The sequence below is a fragment of the Pantherophis guttatus genome, chromosome 8 (genome assembly GCF_059756535.1).
Source record: "Pantherophis guttatus breed Tessera chromosome 8, ASM5975653v1, whole genome shotgun sequence".
Lineage (NCBI taxonomy): Eukaryota > Metazoa > Chordata > Lepidosauria > Squamata > Colubridae > Pantherophis > Pantherophis guttatus.
In genome coordinates this window covers 20,482,379-20,504,080 of record NC_142070.1, presented here as the reverse complement: position 1 = coordinate 20,504,080, position 21,702 = coordinate 20,482,379, and the positions used below count along the sequence as shown (strand labels likewise).

The 21,702-nt window shown below is 40.4% G+C and overlaps 1 protein-coding gene across 1 annotated transcript; it reads left to right on the top strand.

Annotated features, from left to right (window-relative positions):
* The first annotated feature begins 933 nt into the window (after positions 1-933).
* LOC117679873 (alcohol dehydrogenase 1) lies at positions 934-21,390 on the top strand. Its single transcript, XM_087875377.1, has 9 exons — positions 934-1,305; positions 2,985-3,086; positions 4,382-4,520; positions 6,610-6,697; positions 8,377-8,596; positions 10,448-10,711; positions 15,236-15,371; positions 16,992-17,130; positions 20,997-21,390. The coding sequence occupies exons 1-9, from the start codon at positions 1,288-1,290 to the stop codon at positions 21,019-21,021; spliced, it is 1,131 nt and encodes a 376-aa protein (XP_087731503.1). The 5' UTR covers positions 934-1,287; the 3' UTR covers positions 21,022-21,390.
* Positions 21,391-21,702: the final 312 nt, after the last annotated feature.

Genomic DNA, 21,702 nt, shown 5'->3' with positions numbered 1-21,702 from the left:
ACTCTCTCTAATTTCTCAGGTAATGAGGACAGGAAAGGTTCTCTACTTTCAGAATTGCAAGATTCTGTTCAGGTGGCCTTATAATAAGAAGCATTAGCCCATTTGATCTTGATTTCTGTCTGCTCTACCAGGGAAGGCTGACAGATAAAAGCAGGGGTGGGCTTCAAAAATTTTAGCAAGGGGTTCTCTGTCCGGTTGCAGGGTGGGCCTGGCCATGGTGAGTGTGGCCTAGTCGGTTTCCTGCACCACGATGGGGGGGGAGCATTTTTGCCCTCCCCGGGGTCCGGAGGCTTTCTTCAAGTTTCCGTGAGAGCGAAAACGGCCTCCCCAGGTTCTGGAGCAGTGGTGGGTCCTCCCGGTTTGGGCCGGTTCCACTGAGCCAGTAGCGGTGACGATATGACATCACCGAACCGGTTCTGCTGCCCCCCCCACTTTATTCTTACCTTTTATTTGGCCCCAGCCCCAATCTATTGCTGCCTCCTGAGTCCCAGCTGATGGGCTGTAAGGAAAAAAACCTGTTTAAATTCTTGCCACAGGGCTTCAAAGGGTCGTCCTACAGCTGATCATTGGTAAAAGGCAGTTTGGTGGTAGATCGGTGCCTCCAAAAACAAATGAGTAGACCGGTGCCTGCAAAAATAAATGGGTAGACCAGTGCTTGCAAAAATACATGAGTAGACCGGTGCCTGCAAAAATACATGAGTAGATCGGTACAGCTCTGCAAGTAATTAAAAGCCTGGTAGACCAGTACCTCTGCTAAATCCTAAAGAATTGTCACATGACCATCAAGCCACGCCCACAAAATAAGCCATGCCCACAGAACCGGTTGTAAAAAAATTTAGAACCCATCCCTGCCTGGGAAGGTGTGTGTGTGTGGGTGTGGGTGTGTGTGTGTGATAAATTGTAAGAGTTAGCCAGAACATCTGAAAGAAAGGCAGATATGAATCTAACAAAATCAAGAGGTGATTTAGTAGCAATTTCAAATAGTTGTAAATTTGGGTATTTACAAGGCTCTCAAATATTTTCAGGCAACTCAGCTTCTGAGTTGGCACAGAGACCAAGAGAAGGAACGTTGAAGTGTACTTCCTTTTTTAGCTCATGGGTGGACCTTGGGAATTAGTGAGCTTGATTGAAAACCTACACCCTCTATGCAGCCGAAGCTTACAATATAAGTGAAAGGCAAGCTCTCCAACACTCCCTGATCAGTTCAGAGACTGCGTGTATTCTTGATCTTTTACAGCCAGAAGACAGAGAACCAGCTGCAACTACAAAACTTGGGAAAAAAGCATCATGAGTACCGCAGGCAAAGTAAGTGGACATGTTTATGTTGATTCCGTCACAGTACAAGTTTTTCATTAGGGTGAAAGACACAATTTTATTTGTTGTACTATATTTTGTTAGCTTTTGTTGTCTCTTCAACTGCAATTATACATGTGGTTTATAAAATACGTGAAAATAAATACGTAAAGTATCCACATGCGCCTAGTCATAACTTTTGTATTAAAACCAAAATAATAGATTGAAATGGAATTCTGGAAAAGAGCTAACTGAATGTAAAATGTGATCATTAGAAGAACAATACATGTTTTGCATATTGCAAGAGATAGAAAAAGCTTACTGAATTGTGAAATTTAAATTAAATGCAGTCCTGCAACAAAAAGTTTATCTGCAGAAGAATATAACGTTTAACATTTTGATTTTGTTCTAATAAAACCAAACCCTTTCAGGATGAAAGTTCAAAAGTAATAGGCAGTGATCCAGCTAACATTTGCAATGATTTTACTGCTGTGGTAAACTTTTCCTAATGGGATTTGTGGCGAAAGGAATCCATCTCGGAATGCTAACTTTTGTTTCCCATAATTTGTGTTTTAAAAGTCTAATTTATTGTAGAGCTACCGGTTACATACAGCTGCAAAATATTTTTTGCAGAGATGACTGTATGTTGAGACTTGCTAAATGCATAAACTGAGAAGTGACATATTAAAATAATATCATAGGGCCTTTTGAGAACCATTTATGTGTAGTAGTTAAAGCATCAGGCTAGAAATCAGGAGACCACGAGTTCTTGTCCCACCTTAGGCACAAAACCATTTTGGTGACCGTGGGCCAGACAGTCACTCTCAGCCCTAGGAAGAAGGCAATGGCAAATCATTTCTGAAAAACCTTGGCAAGAAAACTGCAGGACTTAGAATAGAATAGAATAACAGAGTTGGAAGGGACCTTGGAAGTCTTCTAGTCCAACCCCCTGCCCAGGCAGGAAACTCTACACCACTTCAGACAAATGGTTATCCAACGTCTTCTTAAAAATTTCCACTGTTGGAGTATTCACAATTTCTGGAGGCAAGTTGTTCCACTGACTAACTGTTCTAACTGTCAGGAATTTTCTCCTTAGTTCTAAATTGCTTCCCTCCTTGATTAGTTTCCACCCATTGCTTCTTGTTCTACCCTCAGGTCCTTTGGAGAATAGTTTGACTCCCTCTTCTTTGTGGCAACCCCTGAGATATTGAAACACTGCTGTCATGTCTCCCCTAGTCCTTCTTTTCATTAAACTTAACCATGTATTCACCAGGAATCAAGGCTGACTTGAAGATAGACACACACACGCACACAAAAAACACAGACACAAACATGTCTTTCAAAGCAGCATGTTTAAACAATTACAAATGCTCAAATGAAAATGAAATCCATAGTCATCATAGCTGAACTTTACAGTATGAAAATATTAATATCAAACCAAAAAGACTGCATACAATCAAGAATGGATAAATACAAGTTAAATTTAGAAGTGGGCTTCTAGTCTAAGAAATTGGATGACAACAGGCAAAGTTTGGGTGTTAATTTATCTCAATGGCCATTTTTGGCTAGAAATGATAAGCGGCAGGCGTTGTGATTCTGATATCAGTGATTAATGCAATGAAGGAAATCCAAAAGCTTGGTCAAATGTTACAGTGCCATTCCTCTAATACCTCTGAGTATATGTTTTACAGGTAATAAAATGCAAAGCAGCTATTGCTTGGGAGCTGAAGAAACCCCTGAGCATTGAGGAGATTGAAGTAGCACCTCCAAAAGCACATGAAGTCCGCATTAAGGTAAATCAAAAGAATAGCACTATGGATGATAATCCCATTTTTTAGCCTCACAGTCTCCTCCACCACCACAACCACCACCTCCTCCTCCTCCTCCTCCATTTAACATATATCCAAATGATATTATTACCAATAGGAAAAATAAGGATGCCACTAATGAGCAGTACCACACATCATTTTCTAACTGATCTTGTGATGGTCAGCTTAGATCAAGCATGAGTTCAACCAAGATAAACAAGTTCTTGAATTCTGTTTTATTTTTTTAGTATTTGCAGTCATTCCATTTTTGACATTTTTCTACATTTAGGATATTTTAATATGGCAACTTTTAAAAAAGGCAAAAAATTGTCTTCCAATCCACCAGAATTGTAATTAGGACTATGGTGTTTTTGCTGAAATACAGAACAGTCAATTAAGAAATTCGCTTTATGTGATTGCAATATGAACTGAATTGGCATGAATTTGTGAGACTAAAATGTAAACTAAAACTTTGTTATCTATCAGTTTTCCTATTACCTTAATGTTTCAACACAGCTCCAATATGAAAATTTGGGGATTATGAGGAAGCCTACATTTCAGAATATGTATTTTTGAAAGAATATAAACCTACCTTGTGCTGATTTTATTTAATTGGCTTCTAATTGGCTTTTTTATCCAGATGAATATTTTCAAATGTAGAAATAATGCCAAGCAAAGTTTTATTGGTCATTTCAATATTTATAATCTCTTTTCATATCTTCATTTCACAATTCCCTTATTCTATTAAGCACACTGTGTTCTGCAAGAAGAAATAAAATATTTGGATTAAACAATTCTAACAAGCTAAGCTGAAAAACTTCTGCAAAATAATGAGCATCACGATGAGTCATAATATCTCGGCTTTTCAGTATGTGGTATGAGATGCAAGCTAAAAGTGCAACCAAGGATATTTCCCCACTATCTAGAACATGGGTGCTTAAATCTGAAAATAGGAAATGACTGGCCTATGATGCCTCTGGCAGCCAAAACGGGGCATAGGGGGGCCTTGCATGCCCCCCCACCCTGTTTTGGCCAGCAAAGTACAACAGGGGGCCATCCAGGCCAAAAACAGGGTGTAGGGGGCTTCCATGGCCCCCCTGAACCCCGTTTTGGCCTGCAGGGTGCTGCAGGAGGCATTCATCCTATCTCCCCCCACCCCAGCCGGCCCACAGATGAAAACTACAATGCTGATCCGGCCCTCGGAGAAATCCAGTTTGACACCCCTGACCTAAAAACTTGAATTCATGGCTTTTTGTTTTGTTTTTTGTTTCGTTTTGTAGATTTTGGCCACAGGGATCTGCCGCTCTGATGAACATGTGATCAGTGGTGCTTTTGCGATGCCTTTGCCAATAGTGCTCGGCCACGAAGCTGCTGGGGTTGTGGAGAGTGTTGGAGAAGGAGTGACTTGTGTGAAACCGGGTATGAGAAAAATTGGGGCCCAAGAAGGAATGAGTTACACAAGGACACTAAAATCTGGCCCAGACCACACACTTGGCATGTTCTCACTCTCTTCTTAGTAGAACACTCTGTTCTGCTATTTTATGTTCTGAAAAATTAATATAGTATCCAGAATTGTTATATAAATCTGTTTTATGAGACAAAAGAGCTTCATAAATGTTTTGCCCTAAAGTGGACATATGATTAGTTTTCCTTTTAGTCTTTGTATCAAATAAGATGCATTTGCACTGACTGTGCATTCCTTTTGTTTGATTTCTATATGATGATAGTTATCGCCTTGCAATCTAATTTTTAATTCCGGTCTATGTTTATTTTTATTTATTTCTTACGTTTGTTTACCACCCATCTCGCCATGAGGCGTTTTTGGGCACCTTACAACATTAAAAGCAGTAAAACTACACACACACACATACACACACAATAAAAATACAAATTATGATTAAAAGATGGAAGGGAGGGAACAGGATATGCAGGGGGAGATGGGATCTGCTACTGGTCCATTAACACCACAAGTGTGATACTTCTCTATTGAGGCCTCAGGCCAACTGGCAGAGTCAGGTCTTCAGGCCTTTATAGAAGGTTAGAAGGGTGGGAGCAGATTTCACCCGGGGGGGATGGGCGAGAAGATCTTCCAAAGCAAAGGTCCCCAAACTTGGCAGCTTTAAGAATTGTGGACTTCAACTCCCAGAATTCTCCAGCCAGCTATGCCAAGGATCTCCAACCTTGGCAACTTTAAGACTTGTGGACTTCAACTCCCAGAGTTCCTCAGCCAGCTTTGCTTTGCTGGCTGAGAAACTCTGGGAGTTTTGCTAGCTAAGGAACTCTGGAAGTTGAAGTCCACAAATCTTAAAGTTGCCAAGGTTGGAGACCCCTGGCATAGCTGGCTGGAGAATTCTGGGAGTTGAAGTCCACAAGTCTTAAAGCTGCCAAGTTTGGGGACCCCTGTTCCAAACGGTGGAGCCATGGTAGAGAAGGCTCTTTTCCTGAACCCAGTCAGCCACAATTCCTTGAGCGACAGGATTTGCAGCATGCTACATGGGTGGTCCTTAACTTATGGCCACAATTGAGCCCAAAATTTGTGTTGCTAAATGAGACAGTTGTCAAGTGAATTTTGCTCCGTTTTACGCCCTTTCTTGCCACCATTGTTAGGTGAATTACTGCAGTTGTAAAGTTAAGTGAAGCTGACTTTGCTTGTCCGAAGGTCGCGAAAGGTGATCACATGACCCCGGGACACTGCAACCGTCATAAATATGAACCAATTGTCAAGTGTCCAAATTTTGATTATGTGACCACGGGGGTGTTGTAATGGTCATTAAGTATGAAAAACTACCATAAATAACTTTTTTCAGTGTCGTTGTAATTGTAAACAGTCACTAAATGAATGGTTTTAAGTCAAGGGCTACCTGTACTTACTGAGCCTGAAGTAATGCAAGGACTAACACAAAGGACTGTATCTGTAATAAATTTAGAAAGTAATCTGGTTTATAATGCCATGAGGAATGCCACAGCTGTAGGCTAAACTTGGGGAAAATATACTGGACCAAGACAAACGCAAACTATTATGTGCTATTGTCAAGAAAACTTACGTGTTTTATGAAGTCATTAGCAATGAAGTTTGATTCAAAGGAGGTACATTCTTGGGATCAACAAATGGAAGGTCCTAAATATAAGACATTTTGTACTTTAAATCAGGATCAGGCCTCTTAGTTCCAGGAATGACAAACTTCATTTCAATTTAAAAAGCAGTGGATCTGAATATAAGACATGGTAAGGATTTTTTTTTAAATAAATGAGCATTTCATTTATCTCCTAATCCTTGGTATCCATCTCTAACTAGTACTGTACTTAGAAAAGCATAAAAGCGTAACCACAGAATATAGACAATCAAAATCAAACATCTTATTTTCAAAGTATTTTGTATCTGGATCCCAAATCAACTGAAAACACCACCACCATTCAGGAGTATTCATTTCATTGCATTTATATAGCTCTGTGCTTGCTTGCAATGGGTTTGAAACATACTAATTCTAACTATTTGTTTTTGTTTTAGGAGATAAAGTAATTCCACTTTTTGTTCCACAATGTGGAAAATGCAGAGCTTGCCTGAGTTCCAAAGGCAACTTGTGTATTTCAAATGAGTGAGCCTCAATTTCTTTTCTTTTTCTTTATCAAAATCAGTATTTTAATATATTCTTATTCTTATTATTATGATTGAAATTACATTAAAGGGTCCAGTTCAGAATAACTTTAAATGGAATCAATATTTTGTCTCTGGGTTGGCTCCAGAGCAAATTTCTTGGAATATAAGGATCCAGATGGGATGAAGCATGCTAGATTGAATCCCAGTTACTCAGACCTTCGTTACCTCCAGATTGGATTATAACAATGCATTGAGGCCATATTTGAAGAGAAACCTAAAAACTACAGTTGATACAGAGTCCGTAGTTTGAGCCAGTTAAGTAAAACAGCATTGTATATTGTGGGCACTGCAGTGGCTGTCAATAGATATCCAAGTACATGGATTTAACCTGTAAATGCCAATGTGCTTAGAGTATCTTCAGAAACATTTCCTAAAAGCTGATTCTGGCTTGTTAGACTTCTCACAGAAGATACACTGGGTATCCCCACACTGTGGGAGGTAAAGGCAACGTAGAAGTTTCTCATTTGTTGCCCTAACTCTGAAATCCAGATGGACTCTACTTTAGCCATCTTTTGGTAAAACTTAGCTGTTCCCACAAATTTTTGGAAATCAATCCCTTTTCTTGTTTGTGAGCCACATAAGCAATTGTGATAGTGTACAAGTAATGGAAAACAAGCGAGCAAACAATACTGAACTTCAACTAGGACTGTGTGTTTATAGATATGCTCAATCATCAAGATCATTGTCTCAAAGATGCTTTTCCAAAAGGCCATTGGACTGTTTTCCCCTCTTTTTTTCCTTTCCCTTGAGGAAGATGTTTTGCTTCTCATCCAAGAAGCTTCATCAGTTCTGGCTGGGTGGGGTATGAAAGGATTAGTTTTGACATGTATGTTGTGGGTGGTGCTGGAAGGATTATATTTCTTTGCAGTCGTCTGCTTGTTATCACTCTCTTTGAGAGAGTACTTAGAGAGTTCCTTCCCCCCCCCCAACCATCCAGCCAAACTGATGAAGCTTCTTGGATGAGAAGCGAAACATCTTCTTCCTCAAGAGAAAAGAAAAAAAAATAACAACCTTTTTAAAAAGCACCTGTGATTTAGCTAGGACTCAATTTGGACTGGTGTGCATGTGAAAATATACATGATTGTAAAGCCTGGGCAGAGACAATTAGAAAATTTTCTCCCTGACGTTTATATTTGGACTAGAAAAACATTCCCCTCTTTATGCTGTCCCCAAATATTTTTTCCAATAAAAAAGACAGTTTACTGACAGATTTTCCTCAGCAAAGGAGAAAGGAGTTTAATTTTCTCCCTGCTGCTGATCTGGTTGAGTTTTACCTCAGACCCAGATTATTAAAATATAGTTGCTGTTTTTCTGTAATGTGCAACTTGTGGTCAGTCCCAAGGCCTAAATTACACAACATACTAAGGCTGCAGTTTGGTTCCTTTCTCACATTACACAAGACCACAAATTATTTAATTTGGCTTTAGCCTAGTATGTTCAGCAGAGCCACTCATGCTCACCCTCCCTCATCAACATGCACTTAGAAAACCCCAAATGCGAAATGCAAAGAACATTTAATAGCTGGTAGACTTTGACCTTCAGTCTCAGCAAAGTTCCTCTTTGTCAGCTGTAACCTTTTCTCTGTATATATGTGTGGTTGTTTTTTTTTTTTTACAGCCTTAATTCAGGCAGTGGCTTAATGCCTGATGGCACCAGCCGATTCACATGCAAAGGAAAGACTATCCACCACTTCATTAGCACCAGCACCTTCACTGAATACACTGTGGTGCATGAAAACTCTGTGGTCAAAATTGATCCTTCAGCCCCTCTAGAAAAAGTTTGTCTGATTGGCTGTGGGTTTTCAACCGGTTATGGGGCAGCCATACAGACAGCTAAGGTAAGATTCAGATGCTGTAGCCTAGAGGTGGAACTTTTGCCTCACAATCAGGAGGTTGTTAGTTTGATCCTAGGTAGAGTCAGATATAGGTTGGACTAGATGACCTGCAAGGTCCCTTCCAAGTCTGTTAATCTGTTAAATCATAGAGCATTGATTTCAAGAACATATACTTTATTTAAATCCAGCTGCAATTCTGCGTGTTTCAGTGGACAACATATCTGCGTGCCACTCATTTTTGGGATTTGATTCAGGGGGCCTTTGTCCTGTAGCATTTTTTTGTGCCGTGTTAAATTCCCAGGATGAAAATGATGTTAAATTGCCAAGAATCATTGATATTTGCTTTAACGCTTCCATGTAGTCCAATGTCAACAGCATCTAGGCTGCTCTTTCCAGGATCACTGATCCAGTCTGTCAATGAATGGGTCCATTGTAACCATGGATTGCTGACAAACACATCCGCTTGCTAGCCAACATAAGAACACGAAAAACCGTCTCCTAACAGTAACTCACTCATTCCCCTAATCTTATTTCCCTTTGCTGTGTTTGTTTTCACTGTGAACAAACATAAAAAAAAAACAAAAAACCAAGGTGGCTGGCAAACTGCCTGTCCTAAAACCCAATACAAGGGCACTTATGCAGCTTGCCTGCAGGAGAAAAGAGTACAAGTAGTCCTTGACTTGCGGCCAAAATTGGGACCAGAATTTCCATTGCTATGCAAGATGGTTGTTAAGTGAGGTCATGCCCAATTTCACAACCTTTTTGTGCCGCGTTTGTTAAGTGAATCACTGCAGCTGTTTTAAATAAATCACACACTTCTTACGTGAAGTGTTAATACCACTTTATAATGCCTTGGTAAGGCCACACTTGGAATATTGGCTGCCATGATGTAAAATGGACATTTAGACTCTAGAAAAAGTGCAGAGAAGAGCAACAAAGATGATTAGGGGACTGAAGGTTAAAAGATATGAAGAATGATTGCAGAATTGGTTATGTCTAGTTTAATGAAAAGAAGGACTAGGGGTGACATGATAGCAGTGTTCCAATATCTCAGGGGTTGCCACAAAGAAGGGGGTCAACCTATTTTCCAAAGCACCTGAAGGCAAGGCAAGGAGTAATGGATGGAAACTACTCAATGACAGGAGCAGCTCAGAACTAGGGAGAAATTTTTTGACAGTGAGAATAATTAATCAGAGGAACAATTTGCCTCAAGAAGTTGTGGGTGTAATCCTGGAGATGTTTAAGAAGAGACTGGACAACTATTTGTCTGCTTGAGAAGGGAGGTTGGACTAGAAGACCTCCAAGGTCCCTTCCAACTCTGTTATTCTGTTATTCTGAATCCAGCTTTCCCCTTTACTTTGCTGATTGGAAGTTGGCTGGAAAGGTTTCAAATGGCGATCACATGTCTCCTGGTTGCTGCAACCATTTTCAATACATCCCAGTTACCAAGGGCTTGAATTTTGATCACAAGACAGTGGGGATAACAGAGGTGGGATTCAGCAGTTTCTGACTAGTTCTGGAGAACCAACAGCAGAAATTTTGAGTAGTTTGGAGAACCAGTAAATACCACCTCTGACTGGCCCCGCCTCCATCTATTCTCTGCTTCCTGAGTCCCTGCTGATCGGGAGGAAATGGGGATTTTGCAGTAACCTTCCCCTGGAGTGGGATGGGAATGGAGATTTTACAGTATAGTTCCCCTGCCACACCCATCAGGCCACGCCCACCAGGCCATACCACACCCACCAAGCCACGTTCACAGAACTGCTAGTAAAACTATTTACTTTAACCAGCACATAAGTCTTGTTAAGATAATCAATAAACTGTCCAATGTGTATTGACCTTATGATTTTCTAGGTAGAGCCTGGTTCTGTCTGTGCTGTCTTTGGCTTGGGTGGAGTTGGCCTCTCTGTGGTCATGGGCTGTAAAGCAGCCGGAGCTTCCCGAATCATTGGAGTTGACATCAACAAGGATAAATTTGCTAAGGCTAAAGAAATGGGAGCCACAGAATGTATCAACCCCCTGGATTTCAAGAAGCCCATCAATGAAGTGCTCTTTGACTTGACTGGGGGTGAAGGAGTAGACTATTCTTTTGAAGTGATTGGACGCACCGAAACCATGGTATGTGAAAATTATCATAACAAATAATGCCGATAACACAAAAGTAAAATAGCCCATTGTGTAGTCATATTGGGTGTGACCTCTTATGACAGAGGTTGGGTGTAGCAATCTAAAGCTTCATATGTGTAATGCTTTCTGTAAATTGTGGTAGAGCATTTTTTCCTAACGTTGCATAATGATTACAAGATCAGGTAAATGAACTTGGACCAATCCCAATAAATTATCAAGGGATATTGTAAAGTTAATGTTAGATTGAAGGTTGTGGGGGACAATCATATGTATTTACCTTGAATTTTCTGAAGGAAGACACTGTCAAAATTCAGAAAGGTATATCCAGAGGTGGGATTCACTTACCTTCCCTACCGGTTTGCAAATGTGAGCGTGCGTGTTTGCTTCGCTCACATGTGCCACCTCTGCGCATGCACATGGCCTTCTGCTCATGTGTAGTAGTTGCGCATTACATCCGGGCGGGTGGGCGGAGCCTTCTGCAGTCCCCCTACCAGTTCGTGCGATCCGGAGAGAACCAGCTGAATCCCACCACTGGATATATCGCTGCATTCCAATTATAGTAAACCACATATAGCAACAATCAATTGTTAGTTCTGGCATCCTATAACTAACATTGTCTATGTGTTCCAGCCAGAACCTGGCCAAAGCAACCAGTATGGCACTGGATACTAGATGGAATACATTACAAGTTGAATTACGTGTTGTATAGAAAAAGTTATCTTTGCCTATCCTGATTTTTATCAGATTCAATTTCCTAGGATGTTCTCTGGTTTTAATGTTTTGGGAAGGAGCAAATAGTTCCTTCTTGTCCATTTTGTACATGCCATGGATAATTTTGTACACCGCAATCATGTCCCCTGTCATTCACCTTTTCTGTGAGCTAAAAATCCCCAAACGTCACAACTTTTCCTCATAAAGAAGCTGCTCCAGTTCTTTCACCATTTTAGTTGAAACTAAACATTTTAGTTCTTTCATCATTTTAATCTTCTGAACCTTCTCTAGCTCTACTGTATAGATAGTCCTCGACTTACGATCACAATTGAGCCCAAAATTTATGTTGCTTAGTAAGACAGACATTAAGTGAACTTTGTCCCATTTTATGACCTTTCCTGCCATCATTGTTAAGTGAATCATTGCAGTTGTTAAGTTAATCACGTGATTGTTAAGTGAATCTGGTTTCCCCATTAACTTTGCTTGTCAGAAGGTCGCAAATGGGGATAACATGACCCTGGACATTGCAGCCTTCATAAAAATGAGATTTGTCAAGCATCTGAATTTTGATCACATGAACATGGGAATGTGGCACAGGTCATAAGAGTGAAAAATGGTCATAAGTCACTATTTTCCATGCCAATGTAACTTCAAATGGTCACTAAACGAACTGCTGTAACTCTAGGACTAGTGTATCCCTTTTGAGTGGTGACAGAATTGCACACAGTATTCCTAATTGGTCACACTATTATATATCTATTTTCAATATTGTTTCTTATTATCCCTGGGAATGCTGTAACAGAACAGGGAGAAAAAGGAGTAGAAATATCTGATGGAGCAGGAATGTTCTTCCAGAGCAGGGGTCAGTAACCTGTGGCTCCAGAGCCTTCTGCTCTGGCTCCCTGTCAGGTGATCCCACCTCTGGCTGGCCCCGCCCCTCACCCTCCCCTCCCAGTCACTCCTTCCCTGCCCTGAGAAGGTAAGGTCGATGGCAGGAGATGGAGAAGCAGCCAGGGCAGAGACAAGGAGATACAGAGAGAGGGGGAGAGAGAAAGATACAGAGAGATACAGAGAGAGGGGGAGATGGGGGGGGAGAGAGGGAGGGAGGGAGGGGAGAGAGATATATGTCAAAAGGATTTTGTGGATCCTGGTGCTTTTTAACAACTGGTTCTCTGCCCTAATGACCGGCTGGGTAGGCGTGGCTAAGGGGTCATGTGACTGGTAGAAGTGAGTGACATCGAGTTGGCCACACCCACCCAGGTTTTGTGGCTCCCAGTGTTTTCTTTTCTGTGGGAAATGGGTCCAAATGGCTTTAAGGCTGCAGACCCCTGTTCCAGAGTATCTAGTCAATGGACTAAGGATGCTTAAGTTGAGACTGTCTGTTGGACTCATGTATCTCACTTAGAAACTTTAGAAGCCAGTTCATCCCTGAGAACATTGCATTAGAAACCCCTGAAAAGATCTTATAGGCTGGGCTCGCACAGCAAGCTAAATCTAGAGGATCAAAACATAATCCCCCTAAAATGCTGGGCCTCCCCAAATCAATCATAATGTGATGGAGATTTTGTAATTAATAAACCAGAAAACATTCTATGCTTTGAATCTGTATTACAAAGAATTCTCTCTTCTGACATAAGGGTCTCAAGGAAGACAAGTGTCCAAACATTAATGCAAGCATGCAATTTCACAGCAGAAGTATGAAAAAGCAGGCCTTGCATTATGAAGTCACAATGCCCATTTTCCTCATTTTGGTGTCCCTGTAATGAAGGATGGAAAGTTATGGTTGTCACTTAGTTGCATGCAGAAATTAAGCAATTCCTCCTCAAGGATTTTGACAACCATTTAAAAACTGATATGAAAATGTTGATTTCCTTGCATCCATGAAGTCCCACCAATATATATTTTAATAGTCATTTTCATTCTGCTTTCATTCTCGTTTTAATTATCATTGTGGACTGTGTGGGGTCCTTAGTGCTCTCTGAGCTTGCTTGTTTTCCTGCACACATTTCATTACCCAAAATAGGGCTAGCACTGAAGATATTACCTAGTTTGGGTAATGAAACATCTGCAAGAAAGCAAGAAAGCTAAGAGAGCACCATGGACCCCTCATGTCAACCCTGAGCTACAAATATTCTTCTTTGCTATAGACTGTTTCAAGGTTTTTAAAACAATCAGATAAATGATTTTAATAAATAAAAATAAAGACAAATTCCTTGTGTTCATCTCATCAAAGAGTGAAGATCTGAGATACCCCTCACCATGGAGAAGATCACAGGATCGAACCATTGTTGATGCGAACTTTCTGCTTACTATGTAGTTTAGATTGAGAACAATTACCTCCCCAGTACAGCAGAACAGTGGTGGGTTGCTAATGGTTCTCCCCAGTTCTTGCGAACCGGTAGTGGAAATTTTGAGTAGTTCGGAGAACCGGTAAATACCACCTCTGTCTGGCCCTGCCCCCAATCTATTCGCTGTCTCCTGAGTCCCAGCGGATCGACTAGAAGGAAAAAAATCAGGGCTCACTTGACAAAGAAGAGGGAAAAAAAACAAGACACTGTAGCTTTAAACTGAGAAGCCAAGAAGCCTACCAACTGATTAGCTAGAACCGGTCTGCTCCTTGTAAACCACTTGGTGGTGGTAGATTGGCAATTGAGGCCAAGCTGCCTGAAAGTGGTTTCCGATGCTCTGGATGGTGGCAGAGCGGCAAAAAATTGTTTAAACTCTTGCCGCGGCGCTTCAAAGGGCTGCCCTACAGCTGATCAGCGGTAAAAGGCAGTGTGGTGGTAGACCAGTGGGCTTCAAAAACAAATGGGTAGACCAGTATGCTCCGAGAACAAATGGGTAGACCAGTACAGCTCTGCAAGCAGTTAAAAGCCTGGTAGACCAGTACCTCTGCTAAATCTTAAAGAATTGTTTGTCACATGACCATCAAACCATGCCCACAAAATAAACCACACTCACAGAACCAGTAGTACAAAATTTTAGAACCCACCCCTGCAACAGAAGTATCAATAGGAGTTTGAGGGGAAAGGATTGCTCACACTAGTATCTCCAATAACATGTCAAGTGTTCTTAGAAGACTGATTCAGTCTGCACCTTCTCTGTGAAAGTGCCTATCTTCTGGGAAGCATCAACCATGGCATCTTTTAGGTCAGGGATCTCCAACCTTGGCAAATTTAAGCCTGGTGGACTTCAACTCTGGGAGTTAAAGTTCACCAGGCTTAAAGTTGCCAAGGTTGGAGACCCCTGTTTTAGGTGCACTGTAAAGGGTTGTCCTTATGCTTAGATTCTCCCATCTGAGAATTTGTGTCTGATTGGGGATTTAAATACTTAAATGTATCTACTTATCTCTGGACTATGATTAGTTTTTTATTTTGAATCATTGCTTTAAGCAATGCATGTACAATTTCTTTCCTTCCATTCAATTGTGTCTGATTCTTGGAGATTGCGTGGACAAGTCCCTGCAGTTTTCATGACAAGTTTTTCAGAAGTGATTTGCCAGTGCCTGCTTCCTAGGGATGAGAGAGAGTGACTGGCCCAAGGTCACCCAGCTGGCTTTGTGCCTAGGACAGAACTAGAAGTCAGAGTCTCCTGGTTTCCAGTCTAAAGTCTTGACCACTACACTAAATTGGCTCTCACATATAAAGTACCACAAATGAAAAGGAAGTAAATGAGAGTGTCTACAAGTAATTTCTCTATCCTTCATTTGGTTGTAACCTGTATAAAAAGTGGCGGATGTTGAAGAACAATATATAAATATGAATAGATAAAGTGTGTATCTTTGCTTTGTTTGTTTGCTCTCAGATATCTGCCTTCGCTTCCTGCCATCAGAATTTGGGCACCAGCGTTCTTGTGGGGGTGCCCCCAAATGCATCTAAGATCACTTATGATCCACTGATGCTTTTCACTGGCCGCACCTGGAAAGGATGTGTCTTTGGAGGTATGGTAAAAAGTGTAAAGAATGAGCGTAAAAAAAAATATTTTCCATTAGGCAATTTATTATATGAGGACATTCTCCCATGATCATTCAAGCTGTAATTATTTTCATTTTGTATTTGGGGATATGAATAATTTCTGTTGATATATTTCCAGACAATAATACATAACCCAAATTCAGGGAAGTATAGATATTTATTTATTTTTACTTTGATGTTACTGAATTCCAAACAAAACCTGAGCAGACTGGCATGTAAAAAGTAACACAAAGCAGAAACAAGATGGAACAAAAACTTACAAAAGATTGTCAGATATCAAAGCTATGAAAATAATCCATCTCACTACTGATTCAAGGTTTTTTTAATGGTTTGGCATATGGGCTGAAGAATTGAATAGGATAGGATAGGATAGGATAGGATAGGATAGGATAGGATAGGATAGGATAGGATAGAATTTTTTATTGGCCAAATGTGATTGGACACACAAGGAATTTGTCTTGGTGCATATGCTCTCAGTGTGCATAAAAGAAAAATACGTTCATCAAGAATCATAAGGTACAACACTTAATGATAGTCATAGGTTACAAATAAGCAATCAGGAAATAATATCAATATAAATCTTAAGGATACTAGCAACAAGGTTACAACAAAGTTAAGCAAGGTATGGCTTAAACCAATTGGCATTTGCAGAGATAGACTACATGACGACCAAGGGTGGGTTCTATTCAGTGATGGGAATCAGCCAGTTCGCACCACTTCGGGAGAACCGGTTGTTAACTTTCTGTGCAGTTTGGCAAACTGGTTGTTGGAAGAAATCATTAGGGCAGAGAACCGGTTGTCAAATTACTTGAATCTCACCACTGGTTCTACTTACCTTTACTACCAGTTCGCAGTGGGGTCATGCGCGCGTGCTCGCTTCGCTCGCTTGTGCGCACACTCTTCTGCACATGCAGAGAAGCATTTGGATGATGTCAGGGTTGGTGGGCGGAACCTCCCGCCAGTTTTACTACCGGTTCTATAGAACCCGTGCGAACCCAGGGCAACCACCACTGATACCGACACCAAAAATGATGGTTTCAGCTTCCCAGGTCCACAAAGATAATATATAGTAAAGGTTTTCTACCATTTAGAAACAAGAATTATTATATAATAAGACATTAGTTAAAACATCTATTGAATAACTTCTGAGAGGGCTTAATATAATTACAATTAACCAAGGAAAGTCTTACCAAGGTGGGGAGCAGTGGGGGGAGAAAATCCCAGCCCCAACTAGGTTTATGAGATATTCCACCTACTTTGAATCATCACTCCGGCCACAGTGCAGCTCCTGGCTGTAAAAAGTTGTCAGTCTCTCACTCAGTGTGTTGTCTAAGCCCAATGACATTATTGAAATGTAAAGCAAAGTTTTATTCTAATTTTCTCCTCCAGTTACTACCAGTATCTTCCCTTCCAAAGTAGAAGCCTCTTTCTATGAGAACAAAAACTACAACATAAGAAGTCGTCTTAAGATGGATTCCATTTTGCATTACTTTATAAATCTGCAGAAAGACTGAACTCTCATCCATCTTTTCAGAATTTTTACTGGGCTTCTTTCAATAATGCATTCTGATCAATCTTTTTTTCAGGGTGGAAGAGCAAAGATTCTGTCCCCAAGTTGGTTTCAGATTTCATGCAGAAGAAATTCGTTTTGGATCCATTGATCACTCATACATTACCTTTCGAGAAAATCAATGAAGGGCTGGATCTGCTCCAGAAAGGGAAAAGGTAAGAGCATTATTACCTTTTACCTTTTACCTTGCCCTATTTTTGCTATTTATTACAATCAACCGTTCAAGCTAGACCAGATTAGAAAATCAAAGTCATGAAGGAGAATACTGACAGAATTTTGCAAGTCTCAGCATGTTTCCTTCCTTTTATTTTCATGTGAATCAGGAATTCACTTGCCTAAAACATTTATGTGTGTTACATTCCTGGCCTGGATTCTGGTTTCTTTTATCTGACAGTTCCCTTGGCAACAGCTCTTCCTCCAGGTCATTCTCTGCCATCTACAATTACTCATACTTGTAGGATGGATACTAAAGAACAGAGAGAGAATAACAGAGTTGGAAGGGACCTTGAAGGTCTCCTAGTCTAACCCCCTACTCGAGCAGGAAACCCTATATATATATAAAACCCTATTTCAGACAAATGATTGTCCAATTTCTTCTTTAAAAACTCCGGTGTAACAACACCCACAACTTCTGGAGACAAGTCATCCCACTAATTAATTGTTCTAACCATCAGGAAATTTCTCCTTAATTCTAGGTTGCTCCTCTCCTTGAGTAGTTTCCATCCATTGCTTCTTTTCCTGCGTTCAGGTGCTTTGGAGAATAGGTTGACCCCTCTTCTTTGTGGAAGTCTCTTGGGTATAGAATCACTGCTATCATGTCACCTCTAGCCAGGACTGAAGGATCCAATTTGAGTTGGAGACTGAGACCAGAGGTTTATTCTTCCAAGATTTCAGGCTTGTGGCGGAGCCCATCTTCAGGGAACTTCTCTCTCTACAATGTATGCACCGGGCTGTTCTAAACATTGTATTTATATGGTGCTTGGCTTTTAATTGTTAATTGGGGGGTTGATAGCCTGCTATTAAGTCATTAACTGTTGCTTCCTTGTGCTGCTGCACCCTTGGCTCCTAAATACATGATAAACTGGTATAACTCAGTACTCCTGTTGACTGACAAGGGGCCCTGTTTCCCAGTCAGATGCCAGGATTATAATAAATCTTGAAAAAGGTTGATTAAGAAATTGTCCCTGAACAGGCAGCATCAGAAGGATACAACCCCAAACAGCCAATGGCAGGGGAAGATTCCAGAAGATGAGGAAAAGGGATAAAAACCTCCTTTCCAGGGGTGAAATGCTACCGGTTCGCTCTGGTTCGGATAAAAGCGATAAAAACTACAGGTTTGGGTGAACCAGTAGTAATAAAAATGCTTTTAAAAAGTTTTTTTAAAAAGGTTCCAACGATCACATGGCACAGCTGCGATTGTCAGAACCTGTTTTTTACTTTTTTTAAAGCATTTTTTTACTACTGTTCGGGTGAATAAGTAGTAAAAAATGATTTTAAAAGTTTTATTTTAAAGTTGGCCATGCCCACCCAGTCACATGCCCACCCAACAAGCCACGCCCAGAGAACCGGTAGGAAAATATTTTGCATTTCACCACTGTTCCTTTCGCCACTTCTCCAACCTTTGAATTTCTCACCTTGGTTTGAGAATAACTAGCAAGGTATTTGAGGAACTAGCAAAGGGTTTGAAAGGAAATTAGGAAATTAGAAACCACCAACAGGCTATTACAAATACACAGAATCAGCTTAGCACAAAAACTAACCAACGTCCTTCAAAACATCCTAAGCAAACCAGCTGATGAGAAAACTAGCTGCCGGCTTCCCCATCGACTTTTGCTATTGGAAGCTGGCAGGAAATCCCAAGGAGGTTCTCACTTAATGACCTGAAAATCTTGTTTAATGACAGCAATCGTGATTACGGAGATTGATATCACTAAGTGATGCAGTCAAGTGATGTTGTACTTTATGATCACATTGCTTAGTAATGGGGATTCCAGTCTCAGTTGCCCTCTAACCTGTCCATGTTGAAAGGAATGTCTTGGCAAAGAAAGACTTTAGGGTGAAATTAATTAGGGTCTTGCCAGTTTCTGACACCAGGGCAAGTTGCTGGAGGATGTCTCAAAGGTACTCTTTTGGATTATGTTTTTTCTTTGAGGAAGAATAGGATAGGATAGGATGGGATGGGATGGGATGGGATGGGATGGGATGGGATGGGATGGGATGGGATGGGATGGGATGGGATGGGATAGGATAGGATAGAATAGAATAGAATAGAATAGAATAGAATAGAATAGAATAGAATAGAATAGAATAGAATAGAATAGTATAACAGAGTTGGAAGGGACCTTCGAGGTCTTCTAGTCCAACCCCCTGCTTAGGCAGGAAACCCTACACCACTTCAGACAAATGGTTATCCAACCTCTTCTTAAAAACTTCCAGTGTTGGAGCATTCACAACTTCTGGGGGCAAGTTGTTCCACTGATTAATTGTTCAAACAGTCAGGAAATTTTTCCATAGTTCTAAGTTGCTTCTCTCTTTGATTAGCTTCCACCTGTTGCTTCTTGTCCTGCCTTCAGGTGCTTTGGAGAATAGCTTAAGACTCCCTCTTCTTTGTGGCAGCCACTGAGATATTGGAACATTGCTATCATGTCTCCCCTAGTCCTTCTTTTCATCAGACTAGACATATCCAGTTCCAGCAACTGTTCTTCATATGTTTTAGCCTCCAGTCCCTTAATCATCTTTCTTGCTCTTCTCTGCACTCTTTCTAGAGTCTCCACATCTTTTTTACATCATGGCGACCAAAACTGAATGCAGTATGCCAAGTGTAGCCTTACTAAGGCATTATAAAGTGGTAGTAACACTTCACGAAGAAGAAGAAGACATTTCACCTCTTATCCAGGAAGCTTCATTAGTTCTGACTGGATGGTGGGGGACGGCGATGAAAAAATTAGTTTTGAGGGACAGAAGTAACCTTTCCATCTCCACCACCATCCAGTCAGAAATGATGGAGCTTCTTGGTTGAGAAGTGAAACTTCTTCAAAGAAAAAGACATTAGTCCATTGCCTTTTGGAAAAAAAAAACATATTTGAGACAACCATGACCTGGATGACTGAGACTCTCCATAGACATTTGCTGGAAGATGCTAATTAACTAATTCAGGTCACAGCGCTGAGCTTGTTAATTTGGTTTAGCTCCTTTTAGGGGAAGCATTGACCTGCAAAGAAAAACAATTTAGGAATAGATAGTTTGTTTAAGCAATCTCTCCCCTTTGCAAGAAAGGAAGTTCTGTGGTAAAAAGGAAACAATTAGGTAATTAGTCACTGGACACACCTAAATTCAGGGATGAGATTTGCACATAGAATCTTAGACTTAATCTTGACATCAAAAAAATATGTTTGGGAAGGAAATGATAAGAAACACCAACCCCATAAATAAAATCTATCAAGGAAGGATGAACAAAGCCTAGGTGAATAAATTGTGTAATCTGGTAAAAAGTAGTAACCTGTGATTACTAAAAACAGAAAATACTTGGAGATATCTGGAAATTTCCATGGAACCTAAGGACCTCCCCATGTCATTCCCAGAATGTTTGCATACAGTTACTGTTAAGTACACAAATGAAACATCTCTAGAACAGGTTGGATCATCACAGGCAGAGGTGGTATTCAGCAGGTTCTGAACAGATCTGGAGAAATCGTAGCAGAAATTTTGAGTAGTTCGGGGAACTGGTAAATACCACCTCTGACTGGCCCCTCCCCCATCTATTATCTGCCTCCTGAGTCTCAGCTGATCGGGAGGAAATGGGGATTTTGCAATATCCTTTCCCTGGAGTGGGGTGGGAATGGAGATTTTACAGTATCCTTCCCCTGCCACACTCACCATGCCATGCCCACCAAGCCAGGCCCACAGAACCGGTAGTAAAAAAAATTGAATCCTACCACTATTCACAGGAGATCGTGAAACGCTAGTAATAGTCTTTAATGTTAAGAACAAAACTCATATTTATCTTATTTCTCTGTTTCAGCATCCGGACAGTCTTAATATTTTAAGTTGCTGAGGCGAGGAAAACCCATTACAGAATATTTTCTTAAATTGCTGATGTACCCTTTCTACAGTTTTTATGATAACAACATGTGATGATATTTTGTCCTTCTACTTTATCTTCGTAGACCAAATGGATGTGAAAGAAACTCATTTTAGGAGGGGAAAAGTGTGATGAGCACTTTTATGTTTAAAACATATATTCATATTTGGCTAACTAGATTACTGTCTCCAGGTGTAGGAATACTGCCCTCTTATTTTCTAATCATGGATCTCTCTGTCCTCTAAATAAATAATTGCTACAAACACGGTTTTAGATCTTTAAAATTTTCTTTGTTATGTAGGCACTTTTTCAAATAAAAAATTTTTGAATTATATATTGGGTATAGATTTATTCATCTGCTGTTCATCTTGTATTTCAATTAATTATTTTGGTCCCCAAAATTGCAAATAAAGAGCCCTGAGATGCTCAAGAGTATCTGTTATCTAACAAAATGAAATTCAATGTAGAGAAAAGTAAAGTCTTACACTTAGACTGGATGAAATCAGGCTTAACAGCAGTAACTGTGAGAGGGATCTTGGAGTCTTAGTGGACAATCAATTAAATATGAATTAATAGTATGCTGCGGCAGCCAAAAAAGCCAATGCTTTTTGCATTAACAAAGGGTTACAATCAAGATCCGGTGAGG